General features: G+C 48.6%; 1 protein-coding gene across 3 annotated transcripts in view; it reads left to right on the top strand.

The window, feature by feature from the left end:
* Nucleotides 1-828: 828 nt before the first annotated feature.
* LOC138522088 (uncharacterized) overlaps nt 829-26,395 on the top strand; it is an 89,179-nt gene continuing 63,612 nt past the window's right edge. Inside the window, exons 1-5 of one of the 3 annotated variants that reach the window (XM_069635335.1) lie at nt 829-1,663; nt 7,104-7,160; nt 11,173-11,463; nt 20,389-20,448; nt 22,787-22,830. In XM_069635335.1, the coding sequence (XP_069491436.1) occupies nt 1,603-1,663; nt 7,104-7,160; nt 11,173-11,463; nt 20,389-20,448; nt 22,787-22,830 (513 nt within the window). In that variant the 5' untranslated portion in view covers nt 829-1,602. The remainder of the gene's footprint in view (nt 1,664-7,103; nt 7,161-11,172; nt 11,464-20,388; nt 20,449-22,786; nt 22,831-26,395) is intronic. The other 2 variants (XM_069635336.1, XM_069635334.1) reach the window with 2 other exon arrangements.

The raw sequence follows: 26,395 nt of genomic DNA, 5'->3' as shown, positions 1-26,395 counted from the left end.
TATACATTAAAACCAGTAAGGCCTGTGACACCTTATTTCTTGGAGCATTCTTGTGCACTAATACCTTTAATTGTTGCCAGCTCTCAGTTATTGGTGCCTGTCCTGTTTATCCACTATTCATCATTAGGTAGTGTCTACCAGCGGGTGGGAGGGAGGTTGTTTTTTTTAATTCATAGCACCCATCTCTTATGTGCTGCAGCAATGGCACTGCACGTGCTGCTGATGGGGGGAATGAAGACAGGGGGGCAGATATAGGCCAGAATTGACCCGAGGGTAGACGGCCCTCTTGGGAGCATCAAAAGGCTTTTTGTCCCCCATCCGCCCGGGTGGGAGTGGTGCCTTCGATGTGGGTGTCGGGGGCAGGGACTGCCTGTCATCACCTGTCACCTCCTCGCAGGGTAGGGCGTCCTGAGGTCTGGTCCTCATTGTGCTGGGGTCTGGTGACCCGCCCCAACGCCCGCATGGTAAGTGGGCAGCACCAGTGCTGCCCACGTCCGGGCCCACTGTAAAGACCACCTGCCAGCGTATGCCCCTGGGCCCTCTGGGGAGGGGCCCATGTCTATGTGCCACAGTATTAGTTCATTTTTTGGGCAACCATTTATTGCGCATCGAACAGGTTGTTTCTTTATTGCTCGGAGGCGCTTCAAACTTCAAGGACTTGCGATGGGGGGGGGGGGTTGAATGCTTTCCTCCTCCTTCTCCTCCTCCTTCTCCTCCTCCTTCTCCTCCTTCTTCTCCTCCTTCTCCTCCTCCTCCTTAATGGCACAGGGCGGATCTCGGTTTCCCTTTTTTCCAGGGCGGTGAGGAGGGGTGTTGGCCCGGGCTTCTTTGCGGGGGGCACTGAGGCCGGGCAATCATTCATGTCCTCTATTCAAGTTTCAACTACTAATAAATACCCCCGTCCCTGGATCTCACAGTACACGTATTCTAGGGTGCGATCTTTGCGCATCTTAAGCTTTGAGCCGGGCTTCCCGGTGATGCCGGTGCCGGGCTTCCCGGTGATGCCGGTGCCAGGCTTCCCGGTGATGCTGGTGCCAGGCTTCCCGGTGGTGCCGGTGCCGGGCTTCCCGGTGGTGCCAGACTTCCCGGTGCCGGGCTTCCCATCTACTCCGTGTCTTTTTTACTGGGCTCCTTACGTGACCCCTCTGTAGAGGGGCGGGGCTCACACTTAATGCAGCCAATCAGCGATGATAAGGCGGGGCTCCGGCACCAAACCAGAAGCATAACACCGGTTCACGTCCCCTGGAGTTCTGGGACTTGATGTTCGGAGCGGAGAAGAATTCTAAGAAAGCCCATATATGCGGCACGTAGATAAACGGGGGCCGATCTCTGGGGGGGGGCGAGTACGTTATTGAGTTGCTTTTCTCGCGGGCACTCGGTGCACACTGATTCTGCACCTTTTCTACTTCCGGGATCTCTTCTTGCCAGCACGGAAGGAAAAAACAAGCGTGCACCGTGGAAAGGTCTCAAAAGTAGGAAACGTAACACAACACGAAAAACAGCCTAGGACCCACTGTCCACACTGCGTACGCATTTGCGCACGCGTCACTCCTCGCACCCGATTGGCCCCCGGGTCATCACGTGGGCGGAAGACTTGCAAACATGCTCTACGCAACCCCCCTACTGCTCCTCATCCTCCTGGGAGGCCCCCCCGCGTGGGCAGGTGAGTTCAATGCAAGCCCCGCTTTTGCTCGCAATAGACAATGGTCTAATCTCTGCAACATTCATGCTTACTGAGTTAATACATGATTTGTTTATTTATAGGCTATTTATAATGCGCCGATGCTCAAGTCTTTCAAGGCGCAACAAGGCGGTAGGGTGGGGGGCAGAGGGGGGCAGAGAGGACAAACAGTAAAAGATCTTACTTACTAGGCCTTGTGATATTCAGATCTTGAGTGCGTGGGCCCGAGAGAAAGAGTGCATGAGGGAGGCCAGGTGCACAGGGCGGGGGAAGTAGAGTGTGCAGGAGAGAGCAAGAATCCACAAAGAGCAAGGTAAGGGGCTGAGATGGCACAAGGTGCAGGCCCAGCCAGGGAAGTGCACGCAAAGGGGCCCAAGGGGCAAGTACAGGAAAGTGCAGGGGTGGACTGAACAAGGTTGAGCCTGGTGCCCTTTAAGGCTCTGAGGGAACCAGGCTGTTAGTCTACGGCAGACGGGAACATTAGCAGAGGAGGAGGGGGGGGGTGGAAGTTAAAAAAGAAAAGGACGGTCTTGAGGAGCTTCGGAAACTTGAAACGATCTGGTTTACGACTGATGGAGGCAGGGGGCACCGTTCCATAGAGTAGCAACCACAGAGGAGACAGATCTCTTGCCCCCCACGCCCCAACACTCTGCTTGGGAAAACGTCGGGTCTGTACAGAGTTGGACTTGAAAGACCAAAGGGTTCTAGAGGGGAGGTATTTAGGGAGAGCAAGTTGGATGTAACTGGTGCCAGGCCTCAGTGCCTTGTGCATGATGCAGAGAGTCTTGAACTTGATAAAGCAAAAGTCTGGGCAAAGATTAAAGGGCTGGAGAAGATGCTATCCCTGGCCTTGAGGCCAATGATAAAGTCTTGCAGTCCTTTTACGGATTAGTTGAATTAGGCGTAGCAGGGGAGTTGGGCAGATTGAGGAAGAGGCTGTCATAGTACAGCCTAGAGAGCACCAGACCTCAGAGACCGAGTTTCTGGGGAAGGTGAGGAAAGGGTAAATGCCTCTGAGGAGGTGCAGCTGAGAGTGCGCCTTCTTGGAAAGATCTGTGATGTAAGGAGAAAGAGAGGAGTCAATGATGCACCAAGTTTTTTGCCTCACAGGATAGAAGGGGAGGGAGCCCGTGGAGGGCAGCCAAAGTGTGGGAACAAAGGAGAGAACAGGGATCCCAATGAGAAGCATCTGTCATCATTGGTAGTGCACCATGCCTAAATAGCAGATGGGCAGCTCAGGAATGAGAGAGGAGGAAGAAGAGAAGGCAGAGGAGGGTAGCTTAAAGGAGTGCTGGGTTTCATCAGCATAACATTAGAATGTAGGAGAGATGGTGATGGTCAAGTGGGCTAGAGACGTTGAACAGCCAAGGTGAGAGGTTGGAGCCCTGGGGGACAACTCGGGTGGAGTGAGATGATGGAGAAAAAAGGGCCCAATGGAACCTGGGAAGATCTAGCTGAGAGGAAGGAGGTCAACCAGTCCAGAGCCAGATCTGTAATGGCAAAGGTGTTATGGAGCCGATTAATCAGGGTGGCATGATTAACCGTATTTAAAAAAAATAATAAAAATAATTTGTTTTGGTTTCTTAAGAAAAACATTTAGATTTAAAATATATACATAATCTTCCATACAAGTACACCATAAAAATGTTTTTCCATTTCATTAAACTCGTTCATTTTCGAGTGCTGGATTTCCCTTTTGTTTCACCCAGTGGACTTTGGTATACCATTTTTTTATTTACAGAGATGTAGTGTCTATCAAGCCGCATACTGTTAAATTTTTATTGGTATCGCGCTCGTACACAAGTGTTTCAGAGTGCGACTAGGCAAGGGAGGGGAACAGGGGGGGAACACAAAAAGAACCATCATCTTACTAGGCCCAGTAACATTGAGAACGCGCAAGTGCATGGGAAAGGCAAAGTGCTTGGAGGGGAAGAGTGGAAGTGCAGAAAAGATAAATAATAAATAAAAATAGTGGTAGTGCAGCCAGCAAGTGGCATGTGCTGTGTTTATGGCAGCAGACTGGGTGAGTCAGACAAGTGCAGAAAAAGAGAAAGGGGGGGGGGCTGTATGGGTACAGATACAGTCCACCAGTGCAAGGGGTGGCCAGGATGGTGGCAGGGTGAGCAGGTACCTGGGCCCAGGGGAAAGAGGGTGGCCAGGTGCACAGTGCCAGGAGAGAGCTTGTCAGCAGGGGAGAGTGGGAGCGAAGGCAGAAGCAAAGAGGAAGGTCTTGAGGTGCTTCCGGAGGTAGTTTTAGAGTGTCGGGGAGGCTGTTCCAGAGGGAGGCCCCAGATGAAGATGGAGATCTACCCCCAGCTCGTTTCTTTGAAAAACGATTGACCCGGAGGAAGTTGGAGGTAGAGGAGGGAAGAGCTCAAGAGGGGAGGTACTTGCGGAGGGATAGCTGTAGGTATTTTGGACCCAGGCCCCAGAAAGCCTTGTGGACAATGCAGAGGGTTTTGAATTTAATCCTTGCATCCGCTGGGAGCCAATGGAGAGATTTCAGGGCTGGAGAGATACGATCCCAGGGCTTGAGGCCAAGGACGAGTCTCGCAGTCCTGTTCTGGAAAAGTTGTAGAGGCAGGTAGATTTAGAAAGGGGCTGTTGCAATATTCCAACCTAGTGAGTACCGGAGTTTGGGAGACAGTGAGCTTATGAGGGAAGGAGAAGAAAGGCAAGGCAGAGTACCTCTGAGGAGGTGCAGTAGGAAGTTTGACTTTTTAGAGACCTCAGATATGGGCGGAGAAGGAAAGTGTGGAGTCAAAGATGACCCCAAGGTTCTTAGCCTCGCAGGTGGGGGGCCAAGGGAGGACGGCCAGAGAGTGAGGGGAAAGGATGGTGAAGGTGTGCCGATGAGTAGGATCTCAGTCTTGCTGGCATTCAGACAAAGATCATTGGCGGCACACCAATCTTGAATGGCAGTTAGGCAGTCGGGGATGAGAGGAGATGGGCGAGGGCAGCCTGAAAATGAGTTGAGTGATCAGCGTAGCACTGGAAATTTGAGCAGAAAATGGCAATGCAGTGGGCAAGAGATACTGTTGACAAAAATCATACAACTGCCAATTTTAAAGAGATCGATTTTCTGCAAAGCATATTCCACCAAATTACCTCTGGGTACACTATAACTTGGTGTTAGCCACACATGTTATGAAATATTGAGTTTTTTTTTTTTTTCGGAGAGAGACTTGCATTCCAAAAGCAAGTGTCTAAAGGAATTCCTTAACTGTTTTACTCTTGCAAAAGCGACAAGGCACATGTTCTCCGCCCCCCACACCCCGAGAGCGATTTTCTATTTCCCCTGTTTGCAGCGCATTAAAACAAAATCTCATAACGGAATGCCTCCTCTGTCGGGGAATCTGTTGGTATGGTTCCAGGCATCCCAGACACATCCAGATTGATATCAGGTGCCCATATAATGATGTATTCATTACTTTCTGCTTTGTTTCCGCCCATTCAGAATATTGAAGTAAGCATTTCACTTTCTTTGGGTTTGAAACCAGAAGTTCAATGTCTACTCCAATTTTATCTGAGTTTCTACAGCATTCATACATGGAAAACAAGAGCTGCGAGTTCAAGTTGGCAGCCCTTAATTTCAAACCTAAGATTGTATATAGATTGTTACCAGTTGACTGAATCAGCTTTCTGAATAGTGCAATTTTCTTCCATTCAACTATGCTTGACAAGCCCCAACTCATACCTGAAAGCGGAATTTTTTACTCCATCCTAGAAAACTTGTGTTATATGCTTACTGGAAAAAATTAAAGACCATAACTTAATTATCATCTTAAGTTATAAAACCGAATCTACAAAACTTTGTATTAACCCTTCTCGTTTGTGCAATCAAATGGCCCGTACGTTCTTCCAAGCAATTCAGGTAGGCACATTTTTTAAAATTTGTAAAGACAGGGTAACCCCAATACTTGTATTCCTGCTTGCCAGTTTATAATGGTTTAGATACCAACCAAACGATGGTAGACTTTTCCGGTTACCTAAACATAGAACCATGGACTTCTCATTTATACTAAGACCATTTAGGTCGATGCATTTTTCAAAGCCGTTTATTAGGCGCTGCAGACATATTGGTGTATTTATCTGATGTCGTCGGCATAGGCGCCCCAATTAACCCCCCCCCCTTCTATTTTTGGTGTAATAAAAGATGCAGGGTCTAAAGATTTTCCTGCGTCGGATACAAATGGGTTGAAGAGGGTAGGGCTGAAAATACACCCGTGGCGTGAGCCATTCATGGTTCTAATTGGAATTGACACTTTACCCCCATTATTCAAATGTACCTGAATCATAGAGCCTTCATGTAGATGAATTACGATTGATAAAATGTCCCGACGCATCCCCAATAGTAGTAATTTTGACCATAACAGAACCCGGTCTACCTGGTCAAATGCTTGCGACAAGTCTATTGCCGCCACGTAAATGGGGCAGGCCTCTTTTTTTTCTATGCTTTTTCTTGGAGTAAAGAAAACAACAAACCACCTAGTTCTGTGCCCATTAACTTTCTAAGTCCAAATGGCTTGTATGAAAATAGAGTTTTGTTCTGACCAATCATCCATGAGCTTTAAGACCAACCCCGAGAAAATGTTTGAATCAGCGTCCATTATCGCAATAGGTCGGTCGTTTTTTTTGAGTCACTTCTCTCCCCTTTCTTGTATACCCGGATTATATAGGAGATTCTCCAGGAACTAGGGATATGACCAGCTCAGTGAAGGGTGTGGGGGAGGGAGAGATCAGACCAGCTCAGTGAAGGGTGTGGGGGGGAGAGGTCAGACCAGCTCAGTGAAGGGTGTGGGGGAGGGGGAGATCAGACCAGCTCAGTGAATGGTGTGGGGGAGGGAGAGATCAGACCAGCTCATTGAAGGGTGTGGGGGGAGAGGTCAGACCAGCTCAGTGAAGGGTGTGGGGGAGGGGGAGATCAGACCAGCTCAGTGTATGGTGTGGGGGAGGGAGAGATCAGACCAGCTCATTGAAGGGAGAGATCAGACCAGCTCAGTGAAGGGTGTGGGGGAAGGAGAGATCAGACCAGCTCAGTGAAGGGTGTGGGGGAGGGAGAGATCAGACCAGCTCATTGAAGGGTGTGCGGAGGGGGAGATCAGACCAGCACATTGAAGGGTGTGGGGTACGGGGAGATCAGACCAGCTCATTGAAGGGTGTGGGGGAGATCAGATCAGCTCAGTGAATGGTTTTGGGGGAGCGAGAGATCAGACCAGCTCAGTGAAGGGTGTGGGGGAGGGAGAGATCAGACCAGCTCATTGAAGGGCGTGGTAGAGATCAGACCAGCTCTTTGAAGGGCGGGGGGGGGGGGGGTGAGACCAGCTCATTGAAGGGGGGGCGGGATCAGACCAGTTTATTGAAGGGTGTGGGGGGGTTGCATTTCTTAAGCTGTGAACTCTCTTCATTGCTTCCCTCCTAGAGCCTCGTCCTGCTGCAGCGACGACAGAGCCAGCGTTGAAATGCACAACCCGCAACAGTAAGCTATTGCCCCTCTCCCCCCGGCCCCCTCCTGAGGAGAAGGTTTGTGAGCGTGCTGGGTGGATGCTGGGTGTCAGAGTGGAACTGCTGTATCGTAGCACCAGTAGTTGTGGGCTCCCTTCTACCTCACACTTGACTTGCAAGAACCACTAAATGCTTCTCCTCCTGGGTTGTTGTGCAAACTTCATATCCCTGTGGTTTAAGAGAATGGCAGAGTTGGAGGGAGTGGCCCATGCAGCCGGTAGCGTTTCCACCAGTAGGGAGTGTGGCAGAGGCTCCCAGTCCTCCCCTCTAACAGCTGACATTGGTGGTGGGGTTGCATGCTATCCTGCCTCCCGCCTGAAGCCTTTATAAAGGGCTGCAGAGCGCTGCGTGCAGTACGTGCTGCCGGACGGCGATGCGCTGCAGAGCCCAGTCCCTGATGCCGCTGCTCCTCGCGGCCCTCCTCCTCAGCACCTGCGCCAGGAGCGGCCCGGGACACCCCCGTGCACCTGGTGAGAGCCTCCTCTCCGCCCCCCACGGCCACCCCGCGGGTACAGATCGAGAGCTGGGCAGGGGGGCTTTGCGTCACAAGTGGGGGCCTTAACTAATCTTTAACCGTGCCCCCCTACTTTCTGGCAAGTGAAGTGGTAAATGAAATGATATTTCATTTATATCGCGCCCGTACACAGGTGTTTCAGAGCGCGAGTGATGTTTAACGCCCCCCTCTTTCTGGCAGGTGCACTGTTATAATCTATGCTGGTCATGATTATGGCAATGAATGTTGTGTTGGTTGAAGAGAGGGACATATGTTATAATCTGTGTGGGATTGTTTATGGCTATGAGTGTTGTGATGGTAGTGATGTCACTAACATTCTAGGTGGAGTGTTGGTGTGGTGATGTCACTGGGACTCTGGTGGAATGTTGAGGTATGGTTGGTGTGCAGGGTTCTACTGGTGTCAGTTGGACCTAAGCTGCTGGGCTAGATGGATGTCCCAGTGCTTTCTCGACTTACTAACTAAGAGAATAAAACCTACATGTGAACTACTTACCTTCTGGTCTTGGTCTTATGGAGAAGGAGCTTCAGTTTATATCATGCACTCAGCCTCCCCATATACTCAGTCCTATATACATTACATACACAGTCCTTGCATAAATGTGTAGATTATGAAGTAAAGCACAGCACCCCTTCACACCGCTACTTTCAGGAAAGGCCTCCCTCACGTCTCCGTATAGAAGTGTGACATGCCACCTCCCCCCCCTTAAGATGTGAGAGAACATGTGACGCTGTTATATGTCCGCTCACATCCGTGGGGAGGGGCTGGTCCGTGCATGTGATGTTTCTTAGGCACAGACATGATGGCACCCTTTCGTGTAAGTATCGGCGTGTGTGCAAAGACATTTATCTGCACCAAACACTCACTCAAAGGCTTCTGAGCCCCCCCACTGACACCAGTGAGTGCCTCGGGGCACAGACCGGCCCGAGTGCCTGTAAACCCAGATGCCACCTGTGGAGGCAGATTTGGAGAGGCCTGATTGGTTGCTGTGGCACCTGCGCTATTTTGTGGTGGCTGAAGTGTTTTCCAGGGCTTGGGGGCATCTGGCGCGGCCGCCGGAGGGCGTCAAGGGCACAGTCTGGAGGCCTCTGTGGGCCCTGCAGAGTAGAGGGTCGCGGCCAGTGGTCGAGGTGTACGAAAACAAGAAGTGGAACTGTGTTCCCTGCTGGCCTGCCCCCCACTCCCCACAAACCCCATCACCATACCCCTTCCCACACCCAATTCCAACCCCCAAAAACATGCACCTGCTGTTTAAGGGAATGTCCAGTGCAGTCCCTTAAAGTGCAGGTTTCAGCTTCTTCCTACACTTTTATTTTAAAACGAAACCATTTCAGAACGATTTCTTTTTAAAATAAGAGTGTAGGAGCTGTAAAACTTGATTTTAAAAAAGTAGAGGAGCACCGCTCCCGCCCACTTCGACCACTGGTCGCGGCCAGGAATGAACCGGGTTCCTGCTCCAGGACCACCCCTTCCTCTGCAGCAGCTGCACCAGGTGTGGGCCGAGAGATCCCCGCGTCCCAGGCGAGTCCAGCCGCTCCTGCGGGTGCAGCGCAAGAGCTGGGCCGGGAGGCCTTGCCCCCTCAAACTTGGCAGTGCTGTAATCTGCAAGGGCAGTTGGCGGGCGGGTGTGACAGTGGGTGAGGGACTGGACTCTCGCCTTCCCGTGGTGGCCCCGGATTACGAATTATGCCCCCCCCTTTCTTTCTAGCAGGTGGGGTCACTTAGTGATGTTTAACCATACCCCCTTCTCTCTGGCAGGTGGGGGCACTTAGCAATTTTTAACCATACCCCCCCCTTCTTTCTGGCAGGTGCAGTCACTTAGTGATGGTCGCCAGGAATATGTGTGTCGCGAAGGGATCTTTTAAATCTCTAAAAATTCCCGTGACATGTGGTGTCCCTCAGGGATCTTGCTTATCCCCACTACTTTTTAATATCTACATCAAATGCCTATGTATCTGCTAAAATCAATGGGCATACAATTTGCTAATTACGCCGACGACACGCAGATAGTGATTAAACTATCTGGGGTCTACAAGGATGATTTGGCTACTGTAAATGAAATCTGATACCATTCAAAAATGGATGGCTCTTAACTCTCTTGCCCTGAATGATAAAAAAAAACAGAGCTGCTGGTTATCAGTACACCGTTTAGGCATAAAAACATGGACCCAAATTACACAGCTTTCGTAATTGGCGGTAACAACATTCATGTATCAGATTCCGTAAAGACGCTGGGAGTTTACTTTGATACTCATCTTACATTTCAGAAGCATGTATCTTACCTCATGTCATCATGCAGCTTCTTTACACATCTCCTATGGCAAATAAGACCATATCTGTCCGACGCCAATAGAGCATCCATTGCAGCAGCCATAGTTCCTACCAAGTTGGACTACTGCAAAAGCCTCCTGCTAGGCACTTCTAATAGAAACATTAGGAGTCTCCAAACTATACAGAACGGAGCTGTTCGAGCTGTATGTGGCCTAGGTCGTCAAACTCACATTACAGAGCATCGAAATAAGTTACACTGGCTCTCTATTGAGCAGCGGCTTAAATTCAAAGGATTAGTAATAGTTTTTAAATGCCTCTCAGGCAAAGCCCCGGATTATCTAAAAACTAGGCTCCAGATAGCGCTTCCTAAGCGTACGCTATGCTCAAACAGTCTTCTGCAATTGGCACAACCACGTACCCTCCTGAAGAAAATGGGTGAAGCAAGTTTTGTGGCCTGGGGTCCAAAGAACTGGAACACAATCCCTCTTCATCTCACAGTCCACCACACTGCAACAATTCAGAAAACGTCTTAAGACCTTTCTTTTTGATGTCTAATCTCCACTTGGTGCTTTAAGATCACTGGCTACCCCTCAGGACTTGTTAGTCGCCATGACTCACAGCGGCTACTTCTCTCCTTTCTGGCTTTTTTACTGTTATGTGTCTGTATATGTTCATGTAAGCGCCCTGAGACCTTTGGGTGAGTGATTGCGCTATATAAGAAACTCCTTAGTTAGTAGTGATGTTTAACCATAGCCCCCTTGTTTCTGGCAGGTGGGGTCACTTAGTGATGTTTAACCATAGCCCCTCCTTTCCGACAGGTGGGGTTGCTTGATAATGTTTAACCATAACCCCTCTTCTTTCTGGCAGGCGGGGGTCGCTTAGTAATGTTTAACCGTACCCCCTTCTTTCTGGCGGGTGGGGTTGCTTAGTGATGTTTAACCAAACCCCCCCTCCCTACTTCCTGCAGGTGAGGTCGCTTAGTGATGTTTAACCATACCCCCTCCCTTCCGACAGGTGGGGTTGCTTGATAATGTTTAACCATAACACCTCTTCTTTCTGGCAGGTGGGGTCGCTTAGTGGTGTTTAAAAATACCCCCTTCTTTCTGGCAGGTGGGATTGCTTAATAATGTTTAACCATACCCCCCTTCTTCCTGGCAGGTGGGGTCGCTTAGTGATGTTTAACCATACCCCCCTTCTTTCCAGCAGGTGGGCCGCCGGTGCCCGTGGCCCTCCCCGAGGGCTCCCGACTCTGCCTCGCCGCCTCTGCCGCTGCCCAGGTCTTCATCAATGGCTCAAGATCCCACTCGTCCATTGGTGTCCTGAGAGGCGCCGTGACTTGCTACGACTCCCGGCTCACGGGCCGCGTCCAGCCGAGGCTCTGCAACGGATCCATCGTGATCACCGCCATCGGCCTCAGCGACGCCGGCACCTACGAGGTGATGGAGGAATCTAGGGGTGCCATCATCTCCGCCATCCAGCTGACGGTCACCCCAGGTGAGAGAGCACCTCCTCTCCCCCTACCCGCTTCCTAGCGCTGCTCGCTTTATGCACCTAAAAAGGGGGAAGATGGGCTGCGGGGGCAAGGAGTTACCCGAGCATTCAGGGCTCGCAACCAGAACTACTAGCCATGGAGAACCCCCCCCCCCCCCCCCCCCCGAGATGTAACTTCACTAAAATACCTGGGGTAATGGACGTCACATCACATGACCCATGAGAAACTCCTCCCCCCACATGACATCACATGAAGTGATCTCATTTGATCCCAGCCCAAGTGACCTCACAAGAAGTTCAGAGTGCTTACTTTAATAATATGTAACCCCAACAAGGCATTATCTATATCACCCCCTCTGGGATTTATTAACCAGTGCTTAAAGTGGGCCGGGGCCAGCCAAGACCAGCACGTCTGTCTCCTAAAAGTGGGGTTGAGCCGGGGGCCCAGTCCCACCACAACATTCGCGGGACACATTATCCCGCCGCAGCTGCACTGGGAGAGGTGCCCACACTGAGTCAAGCAAGCTCACAGCCAGCCGCAACTGTGGCTGGCTGGCACGTCCGACAGTCACTGTAACTTACTCTGGTGACCCCTTGCGCAAGAGGCCACCAGAGTAAGTTACTGTCCTTTAGTTTCCGCTCCCCAGGTCACCGGGGCGTCTTTAACCCTCGGCGAACCCGGAGACTCTGTGACATATTTCGAGGTTTATGAAAGAAGGCTTGAAAAGTACACATTCAAGCCATCTTTTTTATAAAGCTATGCTGACGGAAGCTTTATAAAAGATGGATTGAATTGTTACTTTTCAAGCCGTCTTTCCTAAACATAGAAATCTTTAAAAAAGATGGCTTGAAAAGTACGCAAACCATAAAATAAGCACACAAATATACAAATGTTATATATTTGTGTGCGTACTTTTCAAGCCATCTTTTATAAACATAGGAATATGTTACATATTTCTATGTTTATAAAAGATGGCTTGCATACTACACACACCATACTAAGGTACTCATCCAAATATATAAATACTTACATTTATATATTTGTTTGCATACCTTACTGTGGTTTGTGTACTTTTTTAGGCCACGTCCATCCCACAAGCCACGTCCCCAAATGAGGGCCCCCTTGATTTCTTACCCCCACTTAAAGCCCTGATTAAGGTTACCCTTCTCTACTTGTTACCAAATGGTGTTCATGATTTCACGTGATCACTCCGCTTTCTCCTTCACTCTCTCCTCTCCCTGATGTCTCCTTATTCTGCTCTCCCCTTCCTCCCGTCCTCAGACCATATCCCCTACTCTATATCTCCCACTACTGTCTGTGCCCTCCAATCTGTCCCTCCTGCGCCCCCCCCTCTCTCCCTTTCACCACTGGTCTCCTCCTACTGCCCACAGCTTGCTTTCCCGTCTCCACCCTTCTCTTACACTCTGACCACCATCCATGTACCTGTATGCGGATCTCGTACCGTCCGTGGAAGCTGCTCTTTCATGGGCCCAGCTGCCTTCCGAACAGTAGATCTGCCTTTCATGGAACTAACTGGCTCTATCCTGCCTGCCACTTCCCAGCTAAAGGCTAGCGGCACTTGTTCTGTACCGACCTGATGAGCGCTTCTGCACAGCCTTTAGCAAGACCCTAGTCACTGAGGCCACTGCCACCACGAGACTCCACTATCTGCCATGAAACGTCATTCTGCCTGCGCTAGCCTGCCGTTTCTACCTTGGAGCATGACCTTATGTTCGCCCTAGTTTCCCCTCAGTCCCATCATTAAATGACTGTCCTTTTACAGTTCTACTGGGGGATCTAAATATCTACTACTAGGTCTGGTTTAGCCAGACTCGAGGTATAGACTTGACATATATGTATGCATGCTAGCACCTATCATAATGCCAATTACCAATGCCCACTATTTTATTATCCGCCTGGGGATGTTTGCTACGGTTGCCAATTGCTGACAGTTGCATCCCATATTAACTACCATATATGTGCCTCAGTATTTGACCATGATCCCTCAGATCGGGGAAGCCCAGCGTGACCCCCTTGCATTAAAAGCCTGTGGAGTGCTTTATCACCTGTCTGCTAACTACTATGCATGCCACCATTATCATCTGCTTAAACGCTATTACCGTCCTGTCAGGTGTAGACCCAGCATTTACTCACTAAGATTCCCTCCCAATCACATAGAGGACCTCTCACTATGTCAACTCAGGCCGTCGGCGTGAACTGGATGAAACCTATGAGCACTCCTACAACTATCGGAGCTACTAAAACCCTGCAAGAAACTAACGCATTCAACATGTCAGCCTACTAGGACATATTCCCAGTAGGCCAGCCAACACCCCAGTGACTCAGTGTCTCCCCTACACTGCTGCCTAATTTTCCCATGCCCCACTTCAGTCAGGAACGCCAGACCTGGCTCTAGAGTAGGCAAAACGTACTCTCTACCTTCTGAGTCTTAGAATTTCCACACACTCCCCCGTTGCGTCATGCGAATTGCTGACGGTTAAACATCCTCTCACCAACTCCCGCACTATTTCATTCATATACCACTACGAACCCTTGGGCATCTGAGCGCTGCTTATTACCCACGGTGTGTGGTGCTCATTTATCGACCTCGGAAGGATGAAAGGCTGAGTTTGGCCCTGCCGGGATTCGAACCTGCGTCAGCAGACTCTGCACCGATGTCAAAGCGAGCGCTCTACTCGCTGTGCTATCTGACCGGCTACTTGATTTACAGACCGACTGGACCTATCGGCTCCTTTGAGAAACATGTAATTACACTTCTATGTACTACTACTAAGCCATCCTCGCAAATCCTAATATTAGTAGACTTTAATCTTGGATTTAATGACCCTAACAACCTGCCTTTGCACTGGCGAACTCCCTGGCTAAACTTGGCCTGACACAGAGTTCTTCACCCTACACAAGATAGAACCCTAGACTGGGCAGCTGATTGTAAATGTGTAACTACTATAACATATATTGAAACGTACCCTTGGACTGATCCTCTTCTACTCACCTTCACGATCCAAGATTGTGCAGTCCTAATAAAAACAACCTTCCAATCCGGCAGCACTAGTGGAACTGTACAACAATACTTTCACCCTAGACAAAATCGCACCTCTAAAATTGCGCAAAGGGAAACCTAAAGCACACCTAAACACCTGAAAATGGGAAACCACTTGGAAAAATAACCTTACCCCAGCCAACAACGATAACATACGCAAAATCATAGCTTACTACAAAGCAGAAATTCTGCTAGCCAAACACAACACCTATAACGATAGGATTGATAAAGCCAGTTCTAGAGAACTCTGTCATCTTAAGGAATCTCCTACCCCCCTAACAGATAACTGCAATAAGGACAAAACTTGGTGCACGAAGATAACAGAGACATTAGTTAACAAAATCTCTCTTCTCCAAACTAAGATAGCTACTAAAAAACAAAACCTTCCAACTCCAGTAAACACCTTGAAATCCCACGCTATCCCCCCCCTAAACCTATTCAGCGATGTACATTTTCCCAAGTATCTCCCCTAGAAGTGGAAAATATAGCTTTACCCAAACCCTCCAGATGCCAGGGAGATATCTGCCCAGCTTCTACAATCAAAGAAGCTGCCAGAGAACTAGCCTACGTAATCACCACCTTAATCAATTTGTCTTTCCGCACATGCACTGTCCCCACTAATTTGAAGAACTCATGGGCACTCCCCATTATTAAAGAAACCATCCCTGGATCCTAGCATCCCCACCAACTATAGACCTATCACTACAGTCCCCTTTCTATTGAAGATCATTGATAAAGCAGCCTACATCCAGATACAGGCGTATCTGGAGACCAACAACCTACTAGGACTTCGACAATCTGGCCTCAGACCCAAACATAGCACAGAAACAGCTCTGATTGACCTGAAGAACCAGATCCATGACCTGAAAGACAAAAGGAAATCTGCCCTCTTACCCCTATTAGATCTGTCAGCCGTTTTTCATCTGGTTGATCACAAGGTGCTCTGTAAACACTTAACAGCGGCCCACCTCTCCACAGAAGCAACGGCCTGGATCCAATCCTTCTAGAATAACAGATCTATGAGAGTTTGCAGCTGCAGATCCTATCCCCATAACATGCGTAGTACCGCAACGGTCTTGTGGATCTCCTACGATGTATATTGTGTTTACCAAACCATTGTTTGATGACTTGCACCATCTGGGTGTCACCTACACTAACTATGCAGATGACACCCAGCTCCTCATACCTTTGACAGGCAACTACGACCAGGATCTGGCTCTGGTTAACGAAATGTATCTCATCATTCAGGCCTGGATGGCCTCACATGGTCTATGTCTGAATGATGAGAAGACCGAGCTACTGCTCTTAGGTACACCAGCCAATCAGAAGAAATTTAGCAATCACTACCTCTCTTTCAACATCAATGGCAATGACATCCAGGTAGCCAAGGAGGTAAAAACCTTGGGTTTCTACTTGGCCTCTGCCTTCAGCTTGTGCAAACAAGTCAGTGCCACGGCGTCGGCGACAGCTTACACTTGCAAGCTGATCCACGCCTGTTAACCCTTTCTTTCCACAGAAAGCTGCATTACGCTGGCTAGAGCTCTAATACTTTCAAAACTTGATTATTGCAATGCACTGTACCTAGGTGCCAGCAAATATATTGTCAATAAACTCCAAATACTTCAGAATAACGCACGTAGAACAGCCTTAAGCGTCTCCAGAAGACAACATATTTCAGAGGTCAGACAGAGTAATAACTGGCTTTCCATTAAAGACAGAATACAACTCAAAATGGTACATACAAATGTCTCAACAACTCGGCCCCTCAATACCTTATAGAAACATTCATGAAAAATAATTCCACACAACCCATGAGGACTGCAAATTCTTTCTGCCTGAGTCCCCAGGTTCAAATTGAAAAAAGCAGGCGGTAGCAGCTTTCCCGTCATGGCGGGCCAACTTTGGAACCCCCTACCCACTGCCTTAAGGGCTGACCAATCCTATTAGAACTTCAGAAAAAATACCAAACTCTGGCTCACCTCCAAAGATTCACCACAACCATAGCTGTCGGCAACTAGGACCTTGTCAACAACACCTGCCCTGCTGTCTGCCTGTATTACTGTAAATTACCTTACTTTGTATATATTCTATGTTTTTATTATGTCACATGGAAGTATTATATGGCCCAGTCCCATTATGTAACCCTGTCCCTAATGTAAACTCAAAATTATATGTAAATGTAACTAAGAAACTGAAAATTCTTGTAATGCGCCCAGATACCCTTGAGTTTGGAGCGCTTTATAAATAAATAAACTCTCTAATCTCACTCTCTACATCCTTCCCCTATTCCTCTTCAATCTTTTAAACTGCCGCAAGTGTAGCTTCGTGCCACTGTCACATAGTACCTCTCCTACACTCGCATGCAACTTCTCCAGTGTCTCCATAGCCCCGCTCCACCTTCCATCCATCATCCAGGTCTTAGTCCACCTCCACACCCACTGACCTCATCCACACACCCTTCGCTCTCTGTAGCATCCACCTCCACACCCACTGACCTCACCACACACCCTTCGCTCTCTGTAGCATCCATGGATCTGTTATACCTGTAAATTCCTGACTGCCTTAAGCCCCCACCTCACTCCTCTTTGTGGTGTGTTCCACCTCATCTCGGGGCCCAATATAATGCTACCTTTTCCCCCCTCAGGCTCGGCTATTAAGGTGTAAAGCTATATAAGCCCTCCTAGCCCCGCCCCCCTGTGGTGTGCAGCAAATTGAACAGTCTGGTTATTTTCTTTGCTTGATCCTGGCACAGCCGCTGCTCAGTTCAAGCTGTTCTGAGTAATGCTTCTTGCATAGCACAGACGGCAGAAGCTGTTGGCAAGTTGCCGGCACACTAGCAGTACGTGATGGTCCTAGTAGTTCTGCACTAAAAAGCTAGCTTGGGCCAGAATGCAGAGCTTTCAGTGATTGAAAATGGTACCAGTCTTTCCATTCATGGCACGTTCAGGGGGTCAGCAATGGAGGCCGTCCCAGCTGCCCCACCCCCGGCCCTCACCTCTGGGGTATAACGTGTCTCTCCCATATGCCCAGGTCTCCTACCCAGGGGTGGGGGTGGTCCACCATCCCCATCCCACTAACCGTATCAAGTTCCTTTACATAGACCTGTTACTACTTTTTAGTTGGGGCTCTCTATTGCCCTGTCATACAGCCTAGGTAGAAGGGGCTTTACATACACCTGTTACTACCTTCTCCTTTCTAGTTGTGCTCTCTATTAAACTGTTAAGGGTACTTGCTGAGACATAGTGTGTGAAAAACCAGCAGGTATTTCGCAACCTAGGTGCTTGCAATGGCTCTGTCCCTTTAATGAAACCAGGCCGATTCAGGCACGTAATCCTAACTGCACACACGTGCCACTTGTTAACACTCCCCGTCAGGATGAAAGGTGTTGCGCACAGACACGCTGCGAACAAGGCTGGATACGAGAAGGAGCAGCTCTTCTGGGGCTGATGCGAACCACGCTATCTAAGTTGGAAGGCCACGGGGCTGATCGGCAGTTGCGGAGAACAAGAGTCAGGTGAGCATTCCAAGACTAAAACCGAGTGAGAAGAAAGGATATATCTTCAAACTGCTTCAATGCGGCCCGCTCCCTTCCCGGGTTAACAACCAAGTCTGCAGGAGAAGTGAAGGTATTAGTAAAGGCCTTGACTGCTGCTACATGAAAGGCGTTGAAAGAAATTCAGTTAACACGACTGATGAGTTATCAAAGGCAACAAAGGACCAGATTGTGTTAAAAGCAAATGAAACTATAACAAGAGTTGAAGGTTGAGCATGTGCCGATAAAACGAGTAATGGAAAAGCAATTGCTGAATTGTGATAAAACTATGAAACTACACAAAGTAACAAGTGGTCCTGCAAGGTGGAATCTTCCATTCAAAAGTCTCTGTGAAATGTTTGTAGTTGTGATGGAACGGAAGGCAAGAAAGTAACTGCGATCCCCAATGAAAGTTCATTGAGTGAAACTTGAAGTATATGAACTTTAAATAAGCCAATAGGGCAAATAAAGAAATAATAATTCCAAGAAACTACAAGTACCAAGAAGCATTGGTGTTGCAAGTTGATGAAGATTGTCAAATTGTTTACAGACCAGTGGAAGTGGTCATGCAGAGGTCTCCGTAAAATCCTTGCACTTTCGAAAGTCTTCGACAGGTAAAGGTTGTATGAAATGAAATGTGGGGAAGGGAACCCCACAAATAGAAGAGGGTTTGAGCCCGGCACAGGGAGACCCATGTGAGAAGTGAAATTACAAAAGTTTGTGAAAAGAAAGACTGGTTCGAGCCCGGCAGAGGAACCCTGTGTTGAATTGTTGTAAAGTAAGAGTTGAACTGTGCATTTGTGGCAAGGCGGACGAAGCCTAAAGAATTTGTTGAACTGTCAAAAGCTTGAAACCGAAGCCTGAACTGTTGACTTGTAACAGTAAGACAAACTGTGCCAGATTGATAGAACTGTGCCATGCACTTATCCTGTGCTTCTGGGCGTGGGTAAGGGAGTTGTTACCTATGCCATTCTGACATTTCTTTTAAGACACCATTTTTTTGTATTGTATGCCCTTTACACCTTTGTCATTTGAGGAGGAGGGCATGGTTAGTTTTGTTTTTTTAGTATAGGTCTTTTTATTTTGACTAGACTGACTTGGACTTGTTTGTTATTTTTTATCGTCGAGGCGACTCCCATTCTAGAGTTAGGGCCAGTTAGGAATTCTCCCAACCGTATCAAATATAAAATCATGTTTAAAAAAAAAATGTGGCTCTATTGTGTCTGCTGTTGATAACATGCCTTCCTTACAAGTGTAATAAACCCACACCTGGAACAGTCGCCCCAGGAGATTTTGGAAAGTCTTCCTGTGAGAATATATGTTCTGAAATGGAATCCCCCACCCCCATTTCAATGAATTTGCCCCCTCTATAAACTTGCATAGTTCAATAGCTCCTTCCATTCCAGAAGTTGCCTTTGGGCCCCGGTCAGGGAGTTCATTTAGTAAGTTGGGCTCCTATCCAAAAGCCGGACACACCCTTTTCATGCTACCTTGAACCAACTCAGCCTTTCATCTTCAAATTTGCATAAAGTAAAATACCATTCATTTGGACGAGTTGAGCACCACTAAGACTATGTTCTGCTGTATGGTGTAGTAGAATCTGTTCTGCTGTGTGGTGTAGTAGAATCTGTTCTGCTGTGTGGTGTAGTAGAATCTGTTCTGCTGTGTGGTGTAGTAGAATCTGTTCTGCTGTATGGTGTAGTAGAATCTGTTCTGCTGTATGGTGTAGTAGAATCTTTTCTGCTGTATGGTGTAGTAGAATCTGTTCTGCTGTATGGTGTAGTAGAATCTGTTCTGCTGTATGGTGTAGAAGAATCTGTTCTGCTGTATGGTGTAGTAGAATCTGTTCTGCTGTGTAGTGTAGTAGAATCTGTTCTTCTGTTCTGCTGCATGGTGTAGTAGTCTGTTCTGCTGTATGGTGTAGTAGAATCTGTAATGCTGTATGGTTTAGTAGAATGTTATGCTCCATGGTTTAGTAGAATCTGTTCTGCTGTGTAGTGTAGTAGAATCTGTTCTTCTGTTCTGCTGTATGGTGTAGTAGAATCTGTTCTTCTGTTCTGCTGTATGGTGTAGTAGTCTGTTCTGCTGTATGGTGTAGTAGAATCTGTTCTGCTGTATGGCGTAGTAGAATCTGTAAATCTGTATGGTTTTGTAGAATATGTTATGCTCCATGGTTTAGTAGAATCTGTTATGCTCCATGGTTTAGAAGATCTACTGTATGGTTTAGTAGAATCTGTTCTGCTGTTATGGTGTAGTAGAATCTGTTCTGCTGTATGGTGTAGTAGAATCTGTTCTGCTGTATGGTTTAGTAATTCTTTGTAACCTCCTTTCTAGCGGCAGCAACAGTTCCACCTGGAAGTAGTAGCAGTGTGGTGCAACCCTCTCCCGGAACAGGTACAGCATGAGAAGTAGTGTGATGCGTGAGAAGTAGTTTGATGTTTCAGTGCTAGGGTGCAGAGCCTTCTGTATATTCATAGACTGACCTAGAAAATAAACGCATCAGTTTGCATTCCTGCCCTCCCTTGCAGACCCCCCAAGTGCAGGTAGGCGGTATGGCCAGCCGTGCTCTGGACATGACCACGATGGATGAAGTGATTGAGTGGAGGCAGAGGTAGTGAGGGCTAGAGGTGAGGGAACATTTTTAGCTAGCAGGCAGATGAGAGGTAGGTTAAGAGGGTAACTCAGTTTGGTTTTGAACAAATCTGTGTGGACTGTTTATCGGATGTCCGGGGGATGAGAATTCCATGTAAGTGCAGCAAGAATAGAGAAGCAGCAGGAGGGAGCACAGGGCGGACGAGTAGCCACAAGGATAGTCTAGGAGGCAGAGCGCAGATTACAAAAAGACTTGTAGAGTTGGATAGGTACAGTGGTGCCTTGACGTGGATGGATGCAGTGGTGCCTTGCCGTGGATGGATGCAGCGGTGCCTTGCCCTGGATAGCTGCAGCGGTGCCTTGCCCTGGATAGCTGCAGCGGTGCCTTGCCCTGGATAGCTGCAGCAGTGCCCTACTGTGGATAGATTTGTGAACCAGGCAAAGCAATGTAAACCTGTCCCTGTTTTCCATAGTCGCCCATCCAGCCTGCTGACTGTGCGAGGAAGTAGGTGTGAAGTGAGGGAGTTCAAAGAGAGTCCTGGTAGCCAAGTTAATGATCTTGTCGAGAGGACAAACGGCATAGTTGGGGAAAGCAAAGAGAGTGCTGGCACAGTAGTCCAGTTTAGAGATGACCAGAGTGGTTAAGAGATGAGTGGTAGTGTTGAAAGGGAGGAGGTGCCTGATTTTCCTAATATTTAGGAGGTTGAGGCGAGCTGCTGTTCCAGTTTTGGAGATGATAGTTAAGAAGGGTCATAGATAACAGAGGTTTCTAGCTAAAGTACAGAAGGGGAGAGTGTCGGTGGGAACTGGATAGGTAGAGGAAGAGATGGGCGAGAGATTTGCATATCGTCTGTGAAGTGCTGGGAGGAGAATCCAAAGGAGGAGAAGATTGCCCCAAGAGCAGAGATGCAGCGTGTAATGAGGAGCGGACCCAAGACAGAGCCTTGTGAAACACCAACAGTTGGAGTGAGTTGAGGTGTTAATGCTCCGGAGACACAGAATTGGCGAGGTGCAAGGTAGGATTCAATCCAGGCAAGGGCTCTAATGTGAATCCCAAGAAGAGTATTAAGGAGACCAGAGTGATCGACCGTGCCAAAGGCAGCAGTCCGGTTAAGGAGGATTGGGGTAGAGGATAAGTTGGAGTGCTAATGAGAGCAGTTTCCGTGAATTGACTGGAGGGCAAACCTGCTTTTAGGGGGGTCACAATGGTTGTGGATATCTAAGAAATTGGTTGGATGGTTGAACGCAACCCTTTGGAGCACTAGTGCAGACGGAGAGGCACATGGTGAAAGTTAGCTGGTATGTTCGGCTCAGCCCCTTGCTTTTTTAGGAGAGGGATTCCCCCTTCGGCAGGGGTAACCCAAAGGTAGCTTAACCATCACAGCGGGTATCCTCTCCGTTAGTCATGTGGCTCGGCTGGTTGTGGCTTTCAGTGGTGTTAACCGGCTCTGCATGTTCGAATCAATTTTACCAGACTGGGACCCTTCCTCCCCCCAACCCCGCAGATGGAGGTTGTAGTCGTTTGCCTCAAAGACCTGAGAAGTCGCGTGACAAACCCTTGCCCCTCTGTGAATGGGAGAGGGTGACATTTTTGGCTACTAGGTCTCACAGAACTGTAGTCTGCCTGAAACCAGGCCTGGGTTGCTATGTGACAACTGACCAGTGTAGAGCTTCAGGGTACCGAGTCAGTCTAATAGACCGGAGGACCCTGAACCACAGGGCCTTAAGGGAAACCTCCCTCCAAGGACATGCCATTTCCTAGGTCTTTAATCTCCTGAAATGCAGAGCGCAATATAAAGAATGGCATTCTCCCTTTCCATGCACGCAGCCTCTGTGCACATGCACACTAAATGCTCCCCGCGTCTGCCACATGCCTCCAGTCGTTCATACAGAACCTTTGCGCTGGCAAGCTGCAGTGTTTAAATAATTAGATCCACCGCAAAGCTTCGGTGATTAAAGACCTAAAGAAATAGAGACTGGCATGTCCATGGGCAATCAACACTGGGTTGGTACAAGTGCCACATCTTCCACGTGGTTAAAGGGTGTAAGTACATTGGCTAGAGTGAGCCTGTAACTGGAGCAGCATGGCCCACCTCAGCTGCAGTGTATCTTTTTAACTTTCTTATTTCCTCCTTTCCAGAGCAGTCTCTCGCTGTGAAATCAATCGACCCGAGTGGACTCAAGGTGAGCGTAAACTTTAGCAAACTATCTTTGAGCCATTGTAAGAATAAAGGATTGTGGACATTGGCACTTACAAGGGTGCAGCCCCATCTGTTTGTTAAATGTACCTTATACGAGGGAGTGGACTTCCCTGATGGTAAACCCTCACCCATGTCACTTCATTCTAGTCATACACCAAAGGACTAGGCTACGACCCCTGCGGCTCCATAAGGTTTTCTCTTGGGACAGTTTTTCTAAAGTCCTACTGAGGGCTTCATAAAACCATATTTCTGAGGCAGTACAAGACTCTACTCTTAATATAAGGCTGTGCCACCTGAGAACGTTTGGTAGCGTAGAAAGAGCAGCCAGGCTTATTTTGGAGGGAGAGAGGGCTGCAGCTTGGTACAAAGAAATTGTAGCATACATATGGTCCAAAGAAACACTGAAACACTATGTATTGTAAACAAATAAATGGTTTATTAATACAAGTAGGCCCTGATAAATCTTGGGCAAATAAATATAATCAGTAGTCGAGGTAAGTCCAACCTATTACACATTCAGAATGCAATTGACTATTCTTGGGGAGTTAAACCAGGTTAGATATACTTTTAAATTACAAACAGTAATTCAAGGGTAGTAGACCCCGTCAGTCATGCAGTGACATTCAGTTACAGAAATCGGTTAATAAACCAACTCTGCTACAAGTATACTCCTTGCAAAATTACTTTTTAAAACTAAGTTCAGAGTTAGTAAAAAAACCACTCTTCTTTCTGGTCAAGCCTTAACCGTGTAAATGCTGAGCTTTAATACAGTCTATACGAAAATGACGAGCATACTCATCCATGGCACTTAAGGGGTTAAGCTACTCAATGACGAGTATTAACATACAATAACTATTTCTGAATGCACTTAGCAATTCAAGGAAAGTAAAACCCAATTACACTTTAAGAAAGACCCAAGGTATTTCAAGGTAAGTAATGGACCTTATGCCTATTTTGGAAATCTCTAAGCACAATCAGGGGAGGCACGACCCAGTGTTACAAGTTTAGAAGAGCTGCAACTGTTCAAGGTAAGTAAGGAACCATATACATTTAAGAGGGGCTTCAAGCAACTCAAGACCAGTATTAACCCAAGGACTGTGTTAGGTCTGTATGAAGCAGATCAGGGAAAGTAACACCCTATGGGACACGTTAAGAAGAATGCACTCTTATTCAAGGTAGGTAAACCCTATTGGTAAGCGTTTGCACTCACTCAGTTAAGCAACGATAAAACAGTACCAACACTTCTTTCTTTTCAGAAGGGGGAAACGCCACTCAAAGTAAGTAAAGCAACTCATTTACTTTTTAGAGGGCAGACTGCAACTCAAGGGAAGTATAACTTAAGGACACTTTAACTTTTTCTTTCACAGAGATCGGTACTACACTAATTCTTTCAGCAAGTATGTACATTTACACGTGTTATACTCTTCAAGACAGAAGCATTTCCTTATCCCCTCCTTCCCTGGTCTATTGCATGAGTTCTCTCAGAGGAAGGAGAGGGACCCTAGTGGGAGCGCGCCCTCGTCCCAACAAACTGGGGGACACAGGAGGTTACATGTTACAGGTGAGGGGCCACCAGGGCCAATGCCCCCATATTCACCCCTCAGGACTAGGACCCCTCGGGGGAGTGCTACTTGAGAAGGCTTGGCTGCGAGGGGTATCATAGAGGACACTATTCACGTCTGACCCCCCGCTCAACCATCCGGGGTGCGCCCCACACCCGAGGGCTTTGGGCTGTGCTGCTGCCACCGCCTCGAACCCAGGGCCCTCTCGCCGAGGAACCCAGAGATCACCACCATGGGGGCACCCGTCTACTCCGGGCGCATTTGATCCACCCCCGGGGCCAATAGCTACGAACAACGCACTTCCACCTTCACGCCTGCAGGCTAAACAGTGGACGCCAACAATAGCCTACCAGAATGAGCGCCCCATGAGCTGGAAAGAGACCCTTGCCAAATATCAATTTGTGGCCACCGAGGGCAGCATGGCTGCCGGGGGCCTATCTGCCCCCCGACCTAGGTGCCATCCAAAATAACATTCAGATGATCCTGGAAGAGATCCGTGGGATAAGGACCGACGTGGGCGCCAAGCTGGCCGATCTCACAACCAAAGTCACTACTTTAGAGGACTGAATGGAGGGAGTCGAAAACAACCAGCTATCCACAGCACTCCTCGAGACCCCAATGGAAGCCAGATTCCAAGACATGCAACGACGTGAAGAGGAACTCCGGTTTAAGGTAGACGATATGGAAAACAGGGAGAGGAGGAATAACCTGCGCATCTTCGGACTGGTGGAGACTGAGAGCGAAACCACACAAGGCCTTGAGGGCAAAGTACATGACATCGTAAGGATCGTCTTGGGGGAGGATGCCGAGGGCGAGATCAAATTCGACAGGGTCCACCGGGCAGGTGAAGGGGGCAGAGGTCCGCGCTCGGTGCTGGCTCGGCTACACCATTACAAGGACAGAGCTAAAATTCTGGAGAAAGTGAAGAACCTTGGCAACATTCAATATGGAGACTCTAGGGTGTCCATCTTTCAGGACTTATCAGCCCTCACCCTGTTAATGAGGAAAAAGTGTGGCAGGGAAAGGGGGTCAGATACCGTTGGGGCCACCCCTTCTATCTGTCATTTGAATGGCAGGGGGAGACACCACCTGGTGTCAGAGGAGGACATCCAGCGGGCCACAGATGATCTGTTGGGTGACCGAGCGGGCCACTCTGGCGGCCGAGAAGGAGGAACCCGGGACCCCCTGAGGGGAAGCTCAGCGGCAAGTCTAAGGTCAAGGGGACCCGCAAGTTCCAAAAAACCAGACACCCATCCACGACCTCCGAGGACCATCCAAAATCATGACTGCACCACCCTTAATTCCAGGTTTCTACAGTGTTGGAACTTGGGGCCGGGGCCCGGAAGGCCATGGCCGGGCGCCAAGTTGGCGCAACGATTGGCCCGCCAGGTTGGCGGGCGGAAGTTTGTTAAATGTTAATGGTTTTGCTGAGTTGACCCACACATGAGGTCCGAGTTTGAAGTTACAGGTTGACGCAGGGGCTCATAGTTCTAAAACTCCACCCCGGACACTCGCACCGAGGAGCGGGTGGGGTCGACTCACATGGAATCTAAGAGATGGGAATCCCTAACACAAGAAATACCCAGGGCTGGGGTTAGAGTCCTCCTGGGTTCGTTGACCAACCCCGACACTCGTTGGGGGGCGTGGACGAACTCCTTACAATGCAAGGGAATGGGGGGAGGGGGTGGGGGGGGGAGGGCCTGTGTTAAGGGGGGTGGGCGGGGAAAGACCAGCGAGAGGGAGAGGGGGGGGGATGACCAACGTCAATGTTAAAATGGAGTCAATACGAAGGGTTCACGGGGGGAGTGAGGGGGGAATAGCCGAAACGAACTGGAGTTTCTTACTCTGCAGCAGACCACACATCAGCATTATACCACGGGGCAGAAAGAGGAGGCCGCTCCAATCGACAATGGTTGAAGGCAAGATAGGCACACTTAATGTCAAGGGCCTGAACTCTCAAAACAAGAGATCCCTGACTAGCAACAT

Source organism: Ambystoma mexicanum, chromosome 13, assembly GCF_040938575.1.
Source record: "Ambystoma mexicanum isolate Mex_15411 chromosome 13, UKY_AmexF1_1, whole genome shotgun sequence".
In the NCBI taxonomy this organism is placed as follows: domain Eukaryota; kingdom Metazoa; phylum Chordata; class Amphibia; order Caudata; family Ambystomatidae; genus Ambystoma; species Ambystoma mexicanum.
The sequence above is the reverse complement of the archived record's forward strand: the minus strand, read 5'-3'. Positions and strand labels throughout refer to the sequence as shown.